This window comes from Oncorhynchus gorbuscha, unplaced genomic scaffold (assembly GCF_021184085.1).
Source record: "Oncorhynchus gorbuscha isolate QuinsamMale2020 ecotype Even-year unplaced genomic scaffold, OgorEven_v1.0 Un_scaffold_631, whole genome shotgun sequence".
NCBI classification, from domain to species: Eukaryota; Metazoa; Chordata; class Actinopteri; order Salmoniformes; family Salmonidae; genus Oncorhynchus; species Oncorhynchus gorbuscha.
In genome coordinates this window covers 309273-323317 of record NW_025745744.1, presented here as the reverse complement: position 1 = coordinate 323317, position 14045 = coordinate 309273, and the positions used below count along the sequence as shown (strand labels likewise).

At 49.7% G+C, this 14045-nt stretch overlaps 1 protein-coding gene across 3 annotated transcripts in view; it reads right to left on the bottom strand.

Annotated features, from left to right (window-relative positions):
• LOC124019560 (probable glutamate--tRNA ligase, mitochondrial) overlaps positions 1 to 12618 on the bottom strand; it is a 30336-nt gene extending 17718 nt beyond the window's left edge. For 2 of the 3 annotated variants that reach the window (XM_046334925.1, XM_046334927.1), the window contains exons 1-7: positions 12029 to 12618; positions 8763 to 8918; positions 8079 to 8268; positions 7567 to 7717; positions 6662 to 6822; positions 2976 to 3148; positions 929 to 1037 (exon numbers count right to left, since the gene is read on the bottom strand). In XM_046334925.1, the coding sequence (XP_046190881.1) occupies positions 929 to 1037; positions 2976 to 3148; positions 6662 to 6822; positions 7567 to 7717; positions 8079 to 8268; positions 8763 to 8918; positions 12029 to 12317 (1229 nt within the window). In that variant the 5' untranslated portion in view covers positions 12318 to 12618. The remainder of the gene's footprint in view (positions 1 to 928; positions 1038 to 2975; positions 3149 to 6661; positions 6823 to 7566; positions 7718 to 8078; positions 8269 to 8762; positions 8919 to 12028) is intronic. The other variant, XM_046334926.1, reaches the window with a different exon arrangement.
• Between the last annotated feature and the right edge of the window lie 1427 nt (positions 12619 to 14045).

The window sequence follows — 14045 nt, the reverse complement described above, 5'->3', positions numbered from 1 at the left end:
CGCTCCACTCCCTGCGCTCCACTCCCTGCGCCCCACTCCCTGCGCCCCGCTCCACTCCCTGCGCCCCGCTCCACTCCCTGCGCCCCGCTCCACTCCCTGCGCTCCGCTCCCTGCGCCCCGCTCCCTGCGCCCCGCTCCACTCCCTGCGCCCCGCTCCACTCCCTGCGCTCCGCTCCACTCCCTGCGCTCCGCTCCACTCCCTGCGCCCCGCTCCACTCCCTGCGCTCCGCTCCACTCCCTGCGCCCCGCTCCACTCCCTGCGCCCCGCTCCACTCCCTGCGCCACGCTCCACTCCCTGCGCTCCGCTCCACTCCCTGCGCTCCGCTCCACTCCCTGCGCTCCGCTCCACTCCCTGCGCTCCGCTCCACTCCCTGCGCTCCGCTCCACTCCCTGTGCTCCGCTCCACTCCCTGTGCTCCGCTCCACTCCCTGCGCCCCGCTCCACTCCCTGCGCTCCACTCCCTGCGCCCCGCTCCACTCCCTGCGCTCCACTCCACTCCCTGTGCTCCACTCCACTCCCTGTGCTCCACTCCCTGTGCTCCACTCCACTCCCTGTGCTCCACTCCCTGTGCTCCACTCCACTCCCTGTGCTCCACTCCTCCCCTGTGCTCCACTCCCTCCCTGTGCTCCACTCCCTGCGCTCCACTCCCTGTGCTCCACTCCCTGTGCTCCACTCCCTGTACTCCATGTACTTGTTAAACTCAGGTAGTTTGTCCAGGTCTAGCAGGGAGGGGAGAGATGGACACAGAGACAGACAGCCAGGTAGTGTACTTGTTAAACTCAGGTAGTTTGTCCAGGTCTAGCAGGGAGGGGAGAGATGGACACAGAGACAGACAGCCAGGTAGTGTACTTGTTAAACTCAGGTAGTTTGTCCAGGTCTAGCAGGGAGGAGAGAGATGGACACAGAGACAGACAGACAGGTAGTGTACTTGTTAAACTCAGGTAGTTTGTCCAGGTCTAGCAGGGCAGAGTGGGTGGTGAACTTGGACGGGTTGAACTCTGCGATCAGTTCTTCCATCTTACGACCAACACGGTTACCTGCAGGATGACAGGGGGGCATTCATTTAGGATGCTTCTCAAATGGCACCCTACCACTACATCTGACCCCTATTCCCTCTATAGTCCACTACATCTGACCCCTATTCCCTCTAGTCCACTACATCTGACCCCTATTCCCTCTAGTCCACTACATCTGACCCCTATTCCCTGTATAGTGCACTACTTCTGACCCCTATTCCCTCTATAGTCCACTACTTCTGACTCCTATTCCCTCTATAGTCCACTACACCTGACCCCTATATAGTCCACTACATCTGACTCCTATTCCCTCTATAGTCCACTACATCTGACTCCTATTCCCTCTACAGTCCACTACATCTGACTCCTATTCCCTCTATAGTCCACTACATCTGACCCCTATTCCCTCTATAGTCCACTACATCTGACTCCTATTCCCTCTATAGTCCACTACATCTGACTCCTATTCCCTCTATAGTCCACTACATCTGACTCCTATTCCCTCTATAGTCCACTACATCTGACCCCTATTCCCTCTATAGTCCACTACATCTGACCCCTATTCCCTCTATAGTCCACTACTTCTCCTATTCCCTATAGTCCACTATTCCCTCTATAGTCCACTACTTCTGACCCCTATTCCCTCTATAGTCCACTACTTCTGACCCCTATTCCCTCTATAGTCCACTACTTCTGACTCCTATTCCTCTATAGTCCACTACTTCTGACTCCTATTCCCTCTATAGTCCACTACTTCTGACCCCTATTCCCTCTATAGTCCACTACTTCTGACTCCTATTCCCTCTATAGTCCACTACTTCTGACTCCTATTCCCTCTATAGTCAACTACTTCTGACTCCTATTCCCTCTATAGTCCACTACACCTGACTCCTATTCCCTCTATAGTCCACTACACCTGACTCCTATTCCCTCTATAGTCCTCTACATCTGACCCCTATATAGTCCACTACATCTGACTCCTATTCCCTCTATAGTCCACTACATCTGACCCCTATATAGTCCACTACATCTGACTCCTATTCCCTCTATAGTCCACTACATCTGACTCCTATTCCCTCTATAGTCCACTACACCTGACTCCTATTCCCTCTATAGTCCTCTACATCTGACCCCTATATAGTCCACTACATCTGACTCCTATTCCCTCTATAGTCCTCTACATCTGACCCCTATATAGTCCACTACATCTGACTCCTATTCCCTCTATAGTCCTCTACATCTGACCCCTATATAGTCCACTACTTCTGACCCCTATTCCCTCTATAGTCCACTACATCTGACTCCTATTCCCTGTATAGTCCACTACATCTGACTCCTATTCCCTCTATAGTCCACTACATCTGACTCCTATTCCCTCTATAGTCCACTACATCTGACTCCTATTCCCTCTATAGTCCACTACATCTGACTCCTATTCCCTCTATAGTCCTCTACATCTGACTCCTATTCCCTCTATAGTCCTCTACACCTGACCCCTCTATAGTCCACTACTTCTGACTCCTATTCCCTCTATAGTCCACTACATCTGACTCCTATTCCCTCTATAGTCCACTACATCTGACTCCTATTCCCTCTATAGTCCACTACATCTGACTCCTATTCCCTCTATAGTCCACTACTTCTGACTCCTATTCCTCTATAGTCCACTACATCTGACCCCTATTCCCTCGAGTGCACTACATCTGACCCCTATTCCCTCTAAAGTGCACTACATCTGACTCCTATTCCCTCGAGTGCACTACATCTGACCCCTATTCCCTCGAGTGCACTACATCTGACCCCTATTCCCTCTAAAGTGCACTACATCTGACCCCTATTCCCTCTATAGTCCACTACATCTGACCCCTATTCCCTCGAGTGCACTACATCTGACCCCTATTCCCTCTAAAGTGCACTACTTCTCTGTATAAAGATATCCCCCTGCCCCCCTCTCTTTACTGTTGAAGCCAGATCCACAGTGTGTGGTGATATCCAGTAGTGCTTCAGGTAGGGCCCCACTCCTCTGGAAACTCTGTATGTAGATATCTCCTTGTCTCTTGGAGAGCTTACTGCCATCTCTGTTGAGGAGGAGAGGAAGGTGTCCGAACACCGGGGGCTTCCAGCCCAGAGCCCTGGAATAACAACAATAACATAACCAGGGGGCTTCCAGCCCAGAGCCCTGGAATAACAACAATAACATAACCAGGGGGCTTCCAGCCCAGAGCCCTGGAATAACAACAATAATATAACCAGGGGGCTTCCAGCCCAGAGCCCTGGAATAACAACAATAACATAACCAGGGGGCTTCCAGCCCAGAGCCCTGGAATAACAACAATAACATAACCAGGGGCTCCCATCCCAGAGCCCTGGAATAACAACAACAATAACATAACCAGGGGCTTCCAGCCCAGAAACAACAACAATAACATAACCAGGGGGCTTCCAGCCCAGAGCCCTGGAATAACAACAATAACATAACCAGGGGGCTTCCAGCCCAGAGCCCTGGAATAACAACAATAACATAACCAGGGGGCTTCCAGCCCAGAGCCCTGGAATAACAACAATAACATAACCAGGGGGCTTCCAGCCCAGAGCCCTGGAACAACAACAATAACATAACCAGGGGGCTTCCAGCCCAGAGCCCTGGAACAACAACAATAACATAACCAGGGGCTTCCAGCCCAGAGCCCTGGAATAACAACAATATCATAACCAGGGGCTTCCAGCCCAGAGCCCTGGAATAACAGAGCCCTGGAATAACAACAATATCATAACCAGGGGCTTCCAGCCCAGAGCCCTGGAATAACAACAATAACATAACCAGGGGGCTTCCAGCCCAGAGCCCTGGAATAACAACAATATCATAACCAGGCGCTCCCAGCCCAGAAACAACAACAATAACATAACCAGGGGGCTTCCAGCCCAGAGCCCTGGAATAACAACAATAACATAACCAGGGGGCTTCCAGCCCAGAGCCCTGGAATAACAACAATAACATAACCAGGGGGAATAACTTCCAGCCCAGAGCCCTGGAATAACAACAATAACATAACCAGGGGCTCCCAGCCCAGAGCCCTGGAATAACAACAATAACATAACCAGGGGGCTTCCAGCCCAGAGCCCTGGAATAACAACAATAACATAACCAGGGGGCTTCCAGCCCAGAGCCCTGGAATAACAACAATAACATAACACAAAGCAACCCACCGTTTTGTACTTCGTACATTACATTTTAGTCCATTGCCTCTGATATTCTCATGCTCATAATTGCCATGTTATTCTATTTTGCTCTGTATCTGTACGTGTCCTTGCGTATCTTGAAAAGAGTGAATAAAATGTATTCTGAATATTAGTATTCTACAAATGTGTGTGTGTGTGTACCTGTACAGAGGCAGGTGGTCGTCTACTATGTTAGCCAGGTGTGTGTGTGTGTGTGTGTGTGTGTACCTGTACAGAGGCAGGTGGTCGTCTACTATGTTAGCCAGGTGTGTGTGTGTGTGTGTGTGTGTACCTGTACAGAGGCAGGTGGTCGTCTGTGTGTGTGTGTGTGTGTGTACTATGTTAGTTAGGTGTGTGTGTGTGTGTGTGTGTGTACCTGTACAGAGGCAGAGGCAGGTGGTCCTGTCTACTATGTTAGCCAGGTGTGTGTGTGTGTGTGTGTGTGTGTACCTGTACCTGTACAGAGGCAGGTGGTCGTCTACTATGTTAGCCAGGTGTGTGTGTGTGTGTGTGTGTACCTGTACAGAGGCAGGTGGTCGTCTACTATGTTAGCCAGGTGTGTGTGTGTGTGTGTGTGTGTGTGTGTGTGTGTGTGTGTGTGTGTGTGTACCTGTACAGAGGCAGGTGGTCGTCTACTATGTTAGCCAGGTGTGTGTGTGTGTGTGTGTGTGTACCTGTACAGAGGCAGGTGGTCGTCTACTATGTTAGCCAGGTGTGTGTGTGTGTGTGTGTGTGTGTACCTGTACAGAGGCAGGTGGTCGTCTACTATGTTAGCCAGGTGTGTGTGTGTGTGTGTGTGTGTGTGTGTGTGTGTGTGTGTGTGTGTGTGTGTGTGTGTGTGTGTGTGTGTGTGTGTGTGTGTGTGTGTGTGTGTGTGTGTGTGTGTGTGTGTGTACAGTGGTCTGTACAGAGGCAGGTGGTCGTCTACTATGTTAGCCAGGTGTGTGTGTGTGTGTGTGTGTGTGTACCTGTACAGAGGCAGGTGGTCGTCTACTATGTTAGCCAGGTGTGTGTGTGTGTGTGTGTGTGTGTGTGTACCTGTACAGAGGCAGGTGGTCGTCTACTATGTTAGCCAGGTGTGTGTGTGTGTGTGTGTGAGGCCTGGTGTGTGGTGTTGTACCTGTACAGAGGCAGGTGGTCGTCTACTATGTTAGCCAGGTGTGTGTGTGTGTGTGTGTGTGTGTGTGTGTGTGTGTGTGTGTGTGTGTGTGTGTGTGTGTGTGTGTGTGTGTGTGTGTGTGTGTGTGTGTGTGTGTGTACAGAGGCAGGTGGTCGTCTACTATGTTAGCCAGGTGTGTGTGTGTGTGTGTGTACCTGTACAGAGGCAGGTGGTCGTCTACTATGTTAGCCAGGTGTGTGTGTGTGTGTGTGTGTGTGTGTGTGTGTGTGTGTGTGTGTGTGTGTGTGTGTGTGTGTGTGTGTGTGTGTGTGTGTGTGTGTGTACCTGTACAGAGGCAGGTGGTCGTCTACTATGTTAGCCAGGTGTGTGTGTGTGTGTGTGTGTACCTGTACAGAGGCAGGTGGTCGTCTACTATGTTAGCCAGGTGTGTGTGTGTGTGTGTGTGTACCTGTACAGAGGCAGGTGGTCGTCTACTATGTTAGCCAGGTGTGTGTGTGTGTGTGTGTGTGTGTGTACCTGTACAGAGGCAGGTGGTCGTCTACTATGTTAGCCAGGTGTGTGTGTGTGTGTGTGTGTGTGTGTGTGTGTGTGTGTGTGTGTGTGTGTGTGTGTGTGTGTGTGTGTACCTGTACAGAGGCAGGTGGTCGTCTACTATGTTAGCCAGGTGTGTGTGTGTGTGTGTGTACCTGTACAGAGGCAGGTGGTCGTCTACTATGTTAGCCAGGTGTGTGTGTGTGTGTGTGTGTGTGTACCTGTACAGAGGCAGGTGGTCGTCTACTATGTTAGCCAGGTGTGTGTGTGTGTGTGTGTGTGTGTGTGTGTGTGTGTGTGTGTGTGTGTGTGTGTGTGTGTGTGTGTGTGTGTGTGTGTGTGTGTGTGTGTGTACCTGTACAGCAGCAGGTGGTCGTCTACTATGTTAGCCAGGTGTGTGTGTGTGTGTGTGTGTGTGCCTGTACAGCAGCAGGTGGTCATCTACTATGTTAGCCAGGTGTGTGTGTGTGTGTGTGTGTGTGTGTGTGTGTGTGTGTGTGTGTGTGTGTGTGTGTGTGTGTGTGTGTGTGTGTGTGTGTGTGTGTGTGTGTGTGTGTGTGTGTGTGTGTGTACCTGTACAGCAGCAGGTGGTCGTCTACTATGTTAGCCAGGTGTGTGTGTGTGTGTGTGTGTGTGTGTGTGTGTGTGTGTGTGTACAGCAGCAGGTGTGTGTGTGTGTACCTGTACAGCAGCAGGTGTGTGTGTGTGTGTGTGTACCTGTAGAGCAGCAGGTGTGTGTGTGTACCTGTAGAGCAGCAGGTGTGTGTGTGTGTACCTGTAGAGCAGCAGGTGTTTGGAGGTAGAGATGAGCCACTCTGATCCTCTCAGGACGTGGCTGACCTTCATCAGGTGGTCATCTACTACGTTAGCCAGGTGATAGGTGGGGAAACCATCAGCTTTCAACACGACAGGGTCTCCTTCAACCTGGAGCAGAAACTATTCACACTCTTGACTTTTTCCCCACATTTTGTTGTGTTACAGCCTGAATTCAAAATTAAAATGGATATTTATGTCCGTCACTGGCCAACACACAACATCCCATAATGTCAAAGTGGAATTCTGTTATTCTAATTTTTTTTTAACAATTTTGTTTATTTTTATGAAAAGCTGAAATGTCTTGAGTCAGTTAAGTGTTCAACCCCTTTGTTACGACAAGTCTAAATCAGTTCAGGAGTAAAAATGTGCTTAACAAGTCACATAATAATTTGCATGGACTCATTCTGTGTTCAATAATAGTGTTTAACATGATTTTTGAATGACTACCTCATCTCTGTTCCCCACACCTACAATTATCTGTATTTCAGTGAATTTCAAAACACAGATTCAACCAAAGACCAGGGAGGTTTTCCAATGCCTTGCAAAGAAGGGCCCCTATTGGTAGATGGGTAAAACAAAAATTAAAAAGCAGATTGAATATCCCTTTGGGAAGAGGAAGGGGTAGATGTTCTCTATCCATCTACTACATTTTCCAGGTGGGGAACCATCAGATTAATACGAGGTCTCCTTTAACTTGGGATGGGAGGCGGACTTTCAATTATATGTGTTTTGAAATAAGAAAAGCACTTGCAAATCTGAGGTTACTTGTTGCCGGGGCGTCGGAAATGTAAAAACATTTAAAAAATGTCACACTGCTTGCCGGTACAGCTTGTGTTTATCTATCTCACATATCTGCAGGTTTACCTGGGCCACCTCATGACGGTTCCAGCCAAAGACCAGGTCGTTGAAGGGTTCTACTCCAGACTCCAGACGGAACCTGATCACATGGGGGACCTTCTGATCCAGCTTCTCTTCTAGCTGGTCTGGGCGGAGGTGTCTGCACCTGTTGTCATACCTGCAGTAGAGGAATGTTCAGTAACGTGTGAGTGAGTATTTGTCTATTTAAACATGTTATTAGACAGACAATAGATAGTCAGGTAGCTGGCTCATCCATGTTATTGGGGCCCCCGAGGAGGCACAGCGGGTCGAAGGCCATGCATCTCAGTGCTAGAGGCGTCACTACAGACCCTGGTTCGATTCCAGGCTGTATCACAACCCGGCCGTGATTGGGAGTTCCATAGGGCGGGGCCGCACTTGCCTAGTTAAATAAAAGTTCAATCAAATAAATAAAAAGTATGTGTGTGTGTGTGTGTGTGTGTGTGTGTGTGTGTGTGTGTGTGTGTGTGTGTGTGTGTGTGTGTGTGTAGTCAAATCACCGCGGTGTCTGTCCACTGCGTAGGGCCTCTCTCTTCAGTAATTCTAGTCTCTGCTGGCTGCAGAAGCAGTGGTAGGCCTTCCCTGTCTGGACCAGGGAGTCAGCAGCCTGGCTGTACAGGGACAGCCTCTGGGACTGGAGGTAGGGACCGTACTGGCCTCCTCCACGGGGACCCTCGTCTGGGGGGATACCTGGGGAGGGTAGGATGGAGACGGACGGTATCCACGTTAGCCCCCATTATTACATGGGCAAAAATGCAATTATGTCTGGTCGGAGTCCACAGCGTGTTCTAGAATGTAAACAATGCTGTGGAACTGAATGTCTAGAATCTGAATTAGATTCCAAATACTTGGAATGTGTTGGAACGCTCACGGGTTCTAACGTCTGTTGTAAAAGTTGGCCAAACTCCTTAATATCTAAATATGGCCAAACTCCTTAATATCTAAATATGTCTCTGTTCCTACCAGACCCCCCCAGCATGAACTCTATAGACTCAGCCACTCCCCAGTGTCCTACACCAGTCTCTACACTCAGCCACTCCCTGCACCAGTCTGTCCTACCAGACCACCCCAGCATGAACTCTACACTCAGCCACTCCCTGCACCAGTCTGCTCTGGTCTGTGTTTAGGTGTGTGTGTGTGGGTGTGTGTGTATGTGTAGGTGTGTGTTATTAAGTCTGTCCTACCAGCCCACTCCAACATATCCTCTATAGACTCAGCAGCTCCCGGCACCAGTCTGCTCTGGTCTGTATCTTCCATACGTAAGATGAAACTCCCTCCATACTTCTTAGCGTAGATATAGTTGTAGAGAGCTGTACGCAGCCCCCCCAGGTGTAGGAAACCTAGAGAGACACGGGTTAATTATAGTTGTAGAGAGCTGTACGCAGCCCCCCCAGGTGTAGGAAACCTAGTGAGACACGGGTTAATTATAGTTGTAGAGAGCTGTACGCAGCCCCCCCAGGTGTAGGAAACCTAGTGAGACACGGGTTAATTATAGTTGTAGAGAGCTGTACGCAGCCCCCCAGGTGTAGGAAACCTAGAGAGACACGGGTTAATTATAGTTGTAGAGAGCTGTACGCAGCCCCCAGGTGTAGGAAACCTAGTGAGACACGGGTTAATTATAGTTGTAGAGAGCTGTACGCAGCCCCCCAGGTGTAGGAAACCTAGTGAGACACGGGTTAATTATAGTTGTAGAGAGCTGTACGCAGCCCCCCAGGTGTAGGAAACCTAGAGAGACACGGGTTAATTATAGTTGTAGAGAGCTGTACGCAGCCCCCCAGGTGTAGGAAACCTAGAGAGACACGGGTTAATTATAGTTGTAGAGAGCTGTACGCAGCCCCCAGGTGTAGGAAACCTAGAGGTTAATTATAGTTGTAGAGAGCTGTACGCAGCCCCCCAGGTGTAGGAAACCTAGAGGTTAATTATAGTTGTAGAGAGTTGTACGCAGCCCCCCAGGTGTAGGAAACCTAGAGAGACACGGGTTAATTATAGTTGTAGAGAGCTGTACGCAGCCCCCCAGGTGTAGGAAACCTAGAGGTTAATTATAGTTGTAGAGAGCTGTACGCAGCCCCCCCCCCCAGGTGTAGGAAACCTAGAGAGACACGGGTTAATTATAGTTGTAGAGAGCTGTACGCAGCCCCCCAGGTGTAGGAAACCTAGAGAGACACGGGTTAATTATAGTTGTAGAAAGCTGTACGCAGCCCCCAGGTGTAGGAAACCTAGAGAGACACGGGTTAATTATAGTTGTAGAGAGCTGTACGCAGCCCCCCAGGTGTAGGAAACCTAGAGAGACACGGGTTAATTATAGTTGTAGAGAGCTGTACGCAGCCCCCCAGGTGTAGGAAACCTAGAGAGACACGGGTTAATTATAGTTGTAGAGAGCTGTACGCAGCCCCCCAGGTGTAGGAAACCTAGAGAGACACGGGTTAATTATAGTTGTAGAGAGCTGTACGCAGCCCCCCAGGTGTAGGAAACCTAGTGAGACACGGGTTAATTATAGTTGTAGAGAGCTGTACGCAGCCCCCCAGGTGTAGGAAACCTAGAGAGACACGGGTTAATTATAGTTGTAGAGAGCTGTACGCAGCCCCCCCCAGGTGTAGGAAACCTAGAGAGACACGGGTTAATTATAGTTGTAGAGAGCTGTACGCAGCCCCCCAGGTGTAGGAAACCTAGAGAGACACGGGTTAATTATAGTTGTAGAGAGCTGTACGCAGCCCCCCAGGTGTAGGAAACCTAGAGAGACACGGGTTAATTATAGTTGTAGAGAGCTGTACGCAGCCCCCCAGGTGTAGGAAACCTAGAGAGACACGGGTTAATTATAGTTGTAGAGAGCTGTACGCAGCCCCCCAGGTGTAGGAAACCTAGAGAGACACGGGTTAATTATAGTTGTAGAGAGCTGTACGCAGCCCCCCAGGTGTAGGAAACCTAGAGAGACACGGGTTAATTATAGTTGTAGAGAGCTGTACGCAGCCCCCCCAGGTGTAGGAAACCTAGAGAGACACGGGTTAATTATAGTTGTAGAGAGCTGTACGCAGCCCCCCCAGGTGTAGGAAACCTAGAGAGACACGGGTTAATTATAGTTGTAGAGAGCTGTACGCAGCCCCCCCAGGTGTAGGAAACCTAGAGAGACACGGGTTAATTATAGTTGTAGAGAGCTGTACGCAGCCCCCCAGGTGTAGGAAACCTAGAGAGACACGGGTTAATTATAGTTGTAGAGAGCTGTACGCAGCCCCCCAGGTGTAGGAAACCTAGAGAGACACGGGTTAATTATAGTTGTAGAGAGCTGTACGCAGCCCCCCCAGGTGTAGGAAACCTAGAGGTTAATTATAGTTGTAGAGAGCTGTACGCAGCCCCCCCAGGTGTACGAAACCTAGAGGTTAATTATAGTTGTAGAGAGCTGTACTCAGCCCCCCCAGGTGTAGGAAACCTAGAGGTTAATTATAGTTGTAGAGAGCTGTACGCAGCCCCCCCAGGTGTAGGAAACCTAGAGGTTAATTATAGTTGTAGAGAGCTGTACGCAGCCCCCCCAGGTGTAGGAAACCTAGAGGTTAATTATAGTTGTAGAGAGCTGTACGCAGCCCCCCCAGGTGTAGGAAACCTAGAGGTTAATTGCAGTGTGGCATCACTGTCACAGTCCCGCTAGGTGGCATCACTGTCACAGTCCCGCTAGGTGGCATCACTGTCACAGTCCCTCTAGGTGGCATCACTGTCACAGTCCCGCTAGGTGGCATCACTGTCACAGTCCCTCTAGGTGGCATCACTGTCACAGTCCCGCTAGGTGGCATCACTGTCACAGTCCCGCTAGGTGGCATCACTGTCACAGTCCCTCTAGGTGGCATCACTGTCACAGTCCCGCTAGGTGGCATCACTGTCACAGTCCCGCTAGGTGGCATCACTGTCTATTAGGCATCACTGTCACAGTCCCTCTAGGTGGCATCACTGTCACAGTCCCTCTAGGTGGCATCACTGTCACAGTCCCGCTAGGTGGCATCACTGTCACAGTCCCGCTAGGTGGCATCACTGTCACAGTCCCGCTAGGTGGCATCACTGTCACAGTCCCGCTAGGTGGCATCACTGTCACAGTCCCTCTAGGTGGCATCACTGTCACAGTCCCTCTAGGTGGCATCACTGTCACAGTCCCTCTAGGTGGCATCACTGTCACAGTCCCTCTAGGTGGCATCACTGTCACAGTCCCGCTAGGTGGCATCACTGTCACAGTAGTGTTATAGCAGGTACAGGTTATATCTGCGTCCCTAATCCCTGTAGTCCTTTTAGCCACGGCTCAAAACCAACCCAAGGGTTGTAGAGCTATATGCACTGTGCCGCCTTTAACCCAGCACTAACACACCTGATTATTCATCCGATTGTTTAGCCATCAACAGCCTTTCCTGGGTTCAAATCCCAATCAGTCTACACCCCCCTCTCCCCAAACAAATTCGCTGCATTATTTTACCTGTTGGACTCGGAGCGAACCTCACTCTCACATCACCATGTTCATGCTGATGACCAACCTCGTCACATTCAGATGAAAAGCATCTCTTCTGCGAGCTCTTCAACCCAATGTGTTGTTGCTTTCCGCCGTGTCCACCACTGCGGTTGAAAGTCAATGCGTTCTTCAACAACACTGGGGTATCGACTCTACGGACGCTCCTTCCTGCACTGTATTGGCAACACCGCGTACATGTTTTTATTGGAAGGCATCTGGATGCTGTGCTGAAATGTATAAACGATGACAGGAGCATGATAATAATTAGCTAACTACCGAAGTTACAAAACAAAGTGATCCATGTGTTCCACTCGCTACAGACAGCTAGTTAGCTATTGAACGCGGAAACGTTTAGCACCACATGGAGAGGAGCGTCTTTGTGCGAGGGGGAAAATTGCTCTTACAAATTCATTCTACCGATGTTTGCTGTTTAGGATCGATTCGAGTTGTTGACGTTTAATCGTGTCTGAAGTTGACCGTTAAAACCGTACCCACCCCCGGCTCTCGACACATGTTAATCACGTGACGTCATCACACCACTTCCTGGTTTGCTCTGTTCAAAATAAAAGTCCGCCCACCGATAAAAGCGCAGTGTGAAAACCTTAATGATGGAACTATTGATACCCAGAACACAAAGAGTGGCCGAATCAGAATCCGAATCCGAATCAGAATCCGGAACGAATTAATATTATTTAGAAAATCGTTTTATGACGCAACACTTTCTGCACTTTGTTGTTTAAACAGTTCGCATTATTGACAATAGTATAAGCTTATGTCTAAAGCATCTTAGATAATGGCTCTTCGATTCAGTTTTTGACCGCAAAAAAAGGGAAACAGGATGGAAAGTGCGAACCTGCAATGTGGTAACTGACTGTCGTTGCCTACGAAGACTCGCGACTGACCTCTGCGTTGTGGGAGATGTGATGAATAGTGTGGGGAAAAACACGTACATAAACATCAAACACTGCTTTTCATTGATGACCAGCAGATGTCACTAATGTGGATTGTGTTAAAGCTCAGTGTAATGAACAATCATATGGCACAATTTGGTGAAAGCCCCGATGGCTTCAGAAAGCCCCGGTTTCCCATCACTAGAACATCTTACCCCGAGAGGTTCGCTGTGGGTGATGGCAATTATGACCCCAGTGTTACATAGTTGATTGTCTTGATGTAACCAGGCTGAAGACCCTCTGACCCCAGTGCAGCTCAGTGTCTTGATGTAACCATGTATGCTTTTCTGACCCCAGTTTAGCTAAGTGTCTTGATGTAACTCTGATTGGTTGCAGGTCTGACCCCAGTGCAGCTCCACCGTGTCTTGATGTCACCATCTGAAGGCTTCTCTGACCCCAGTGCAGCTCAGTGTCTTGATGAAGCCATGCAGAGGCAATGTTGCTGACCCCAGTGTAGCTCAGTCTTGATGTAACCATGACGACTTCACACTTGACCCCAGTGCAGCTCAGTGTCTTGATGTAACCATGACGACTCTCTGACCCCAGTGCAGCTCAGTGTCTTGATGTAACCATGACGGGACTCTCTGACCCCAGTGCAGCTCTGTCTTGATGTAACCATGAAATACTCTCTGACCCCAGTGCAGCTCAGTGTCTTGATGTAACCATGACGACTCTCTGAACCCAGTGCAGCTCAGTGTCTTGATGTAACCATGGCTGCTGTCTGACCCCAGTGCAGCTCAGTGTCTTGATGTAACCACGATGGCTCTCTGACCCCAGTGCAGCTCAGTGTCTTGATGTAACCATGACGATCTCTGGAGTGCAGCTCAGTGTCTTGATGTAACCATGACGACTCTCTGACCCCAGTGCAGCTCAGTGTCTTGATGTAACCATGACGACTCTCTGACCCCAGTGCAGCTTAGTGTCTTGATGTAACCACGATGGCTCTCTGACCCCAGTGCAGCTCAGTGTCTTGATGTAACCATGACGATCTCTGACCCCAGTGCAGCTCAGTGTCTTGATGTAACCATGACGAC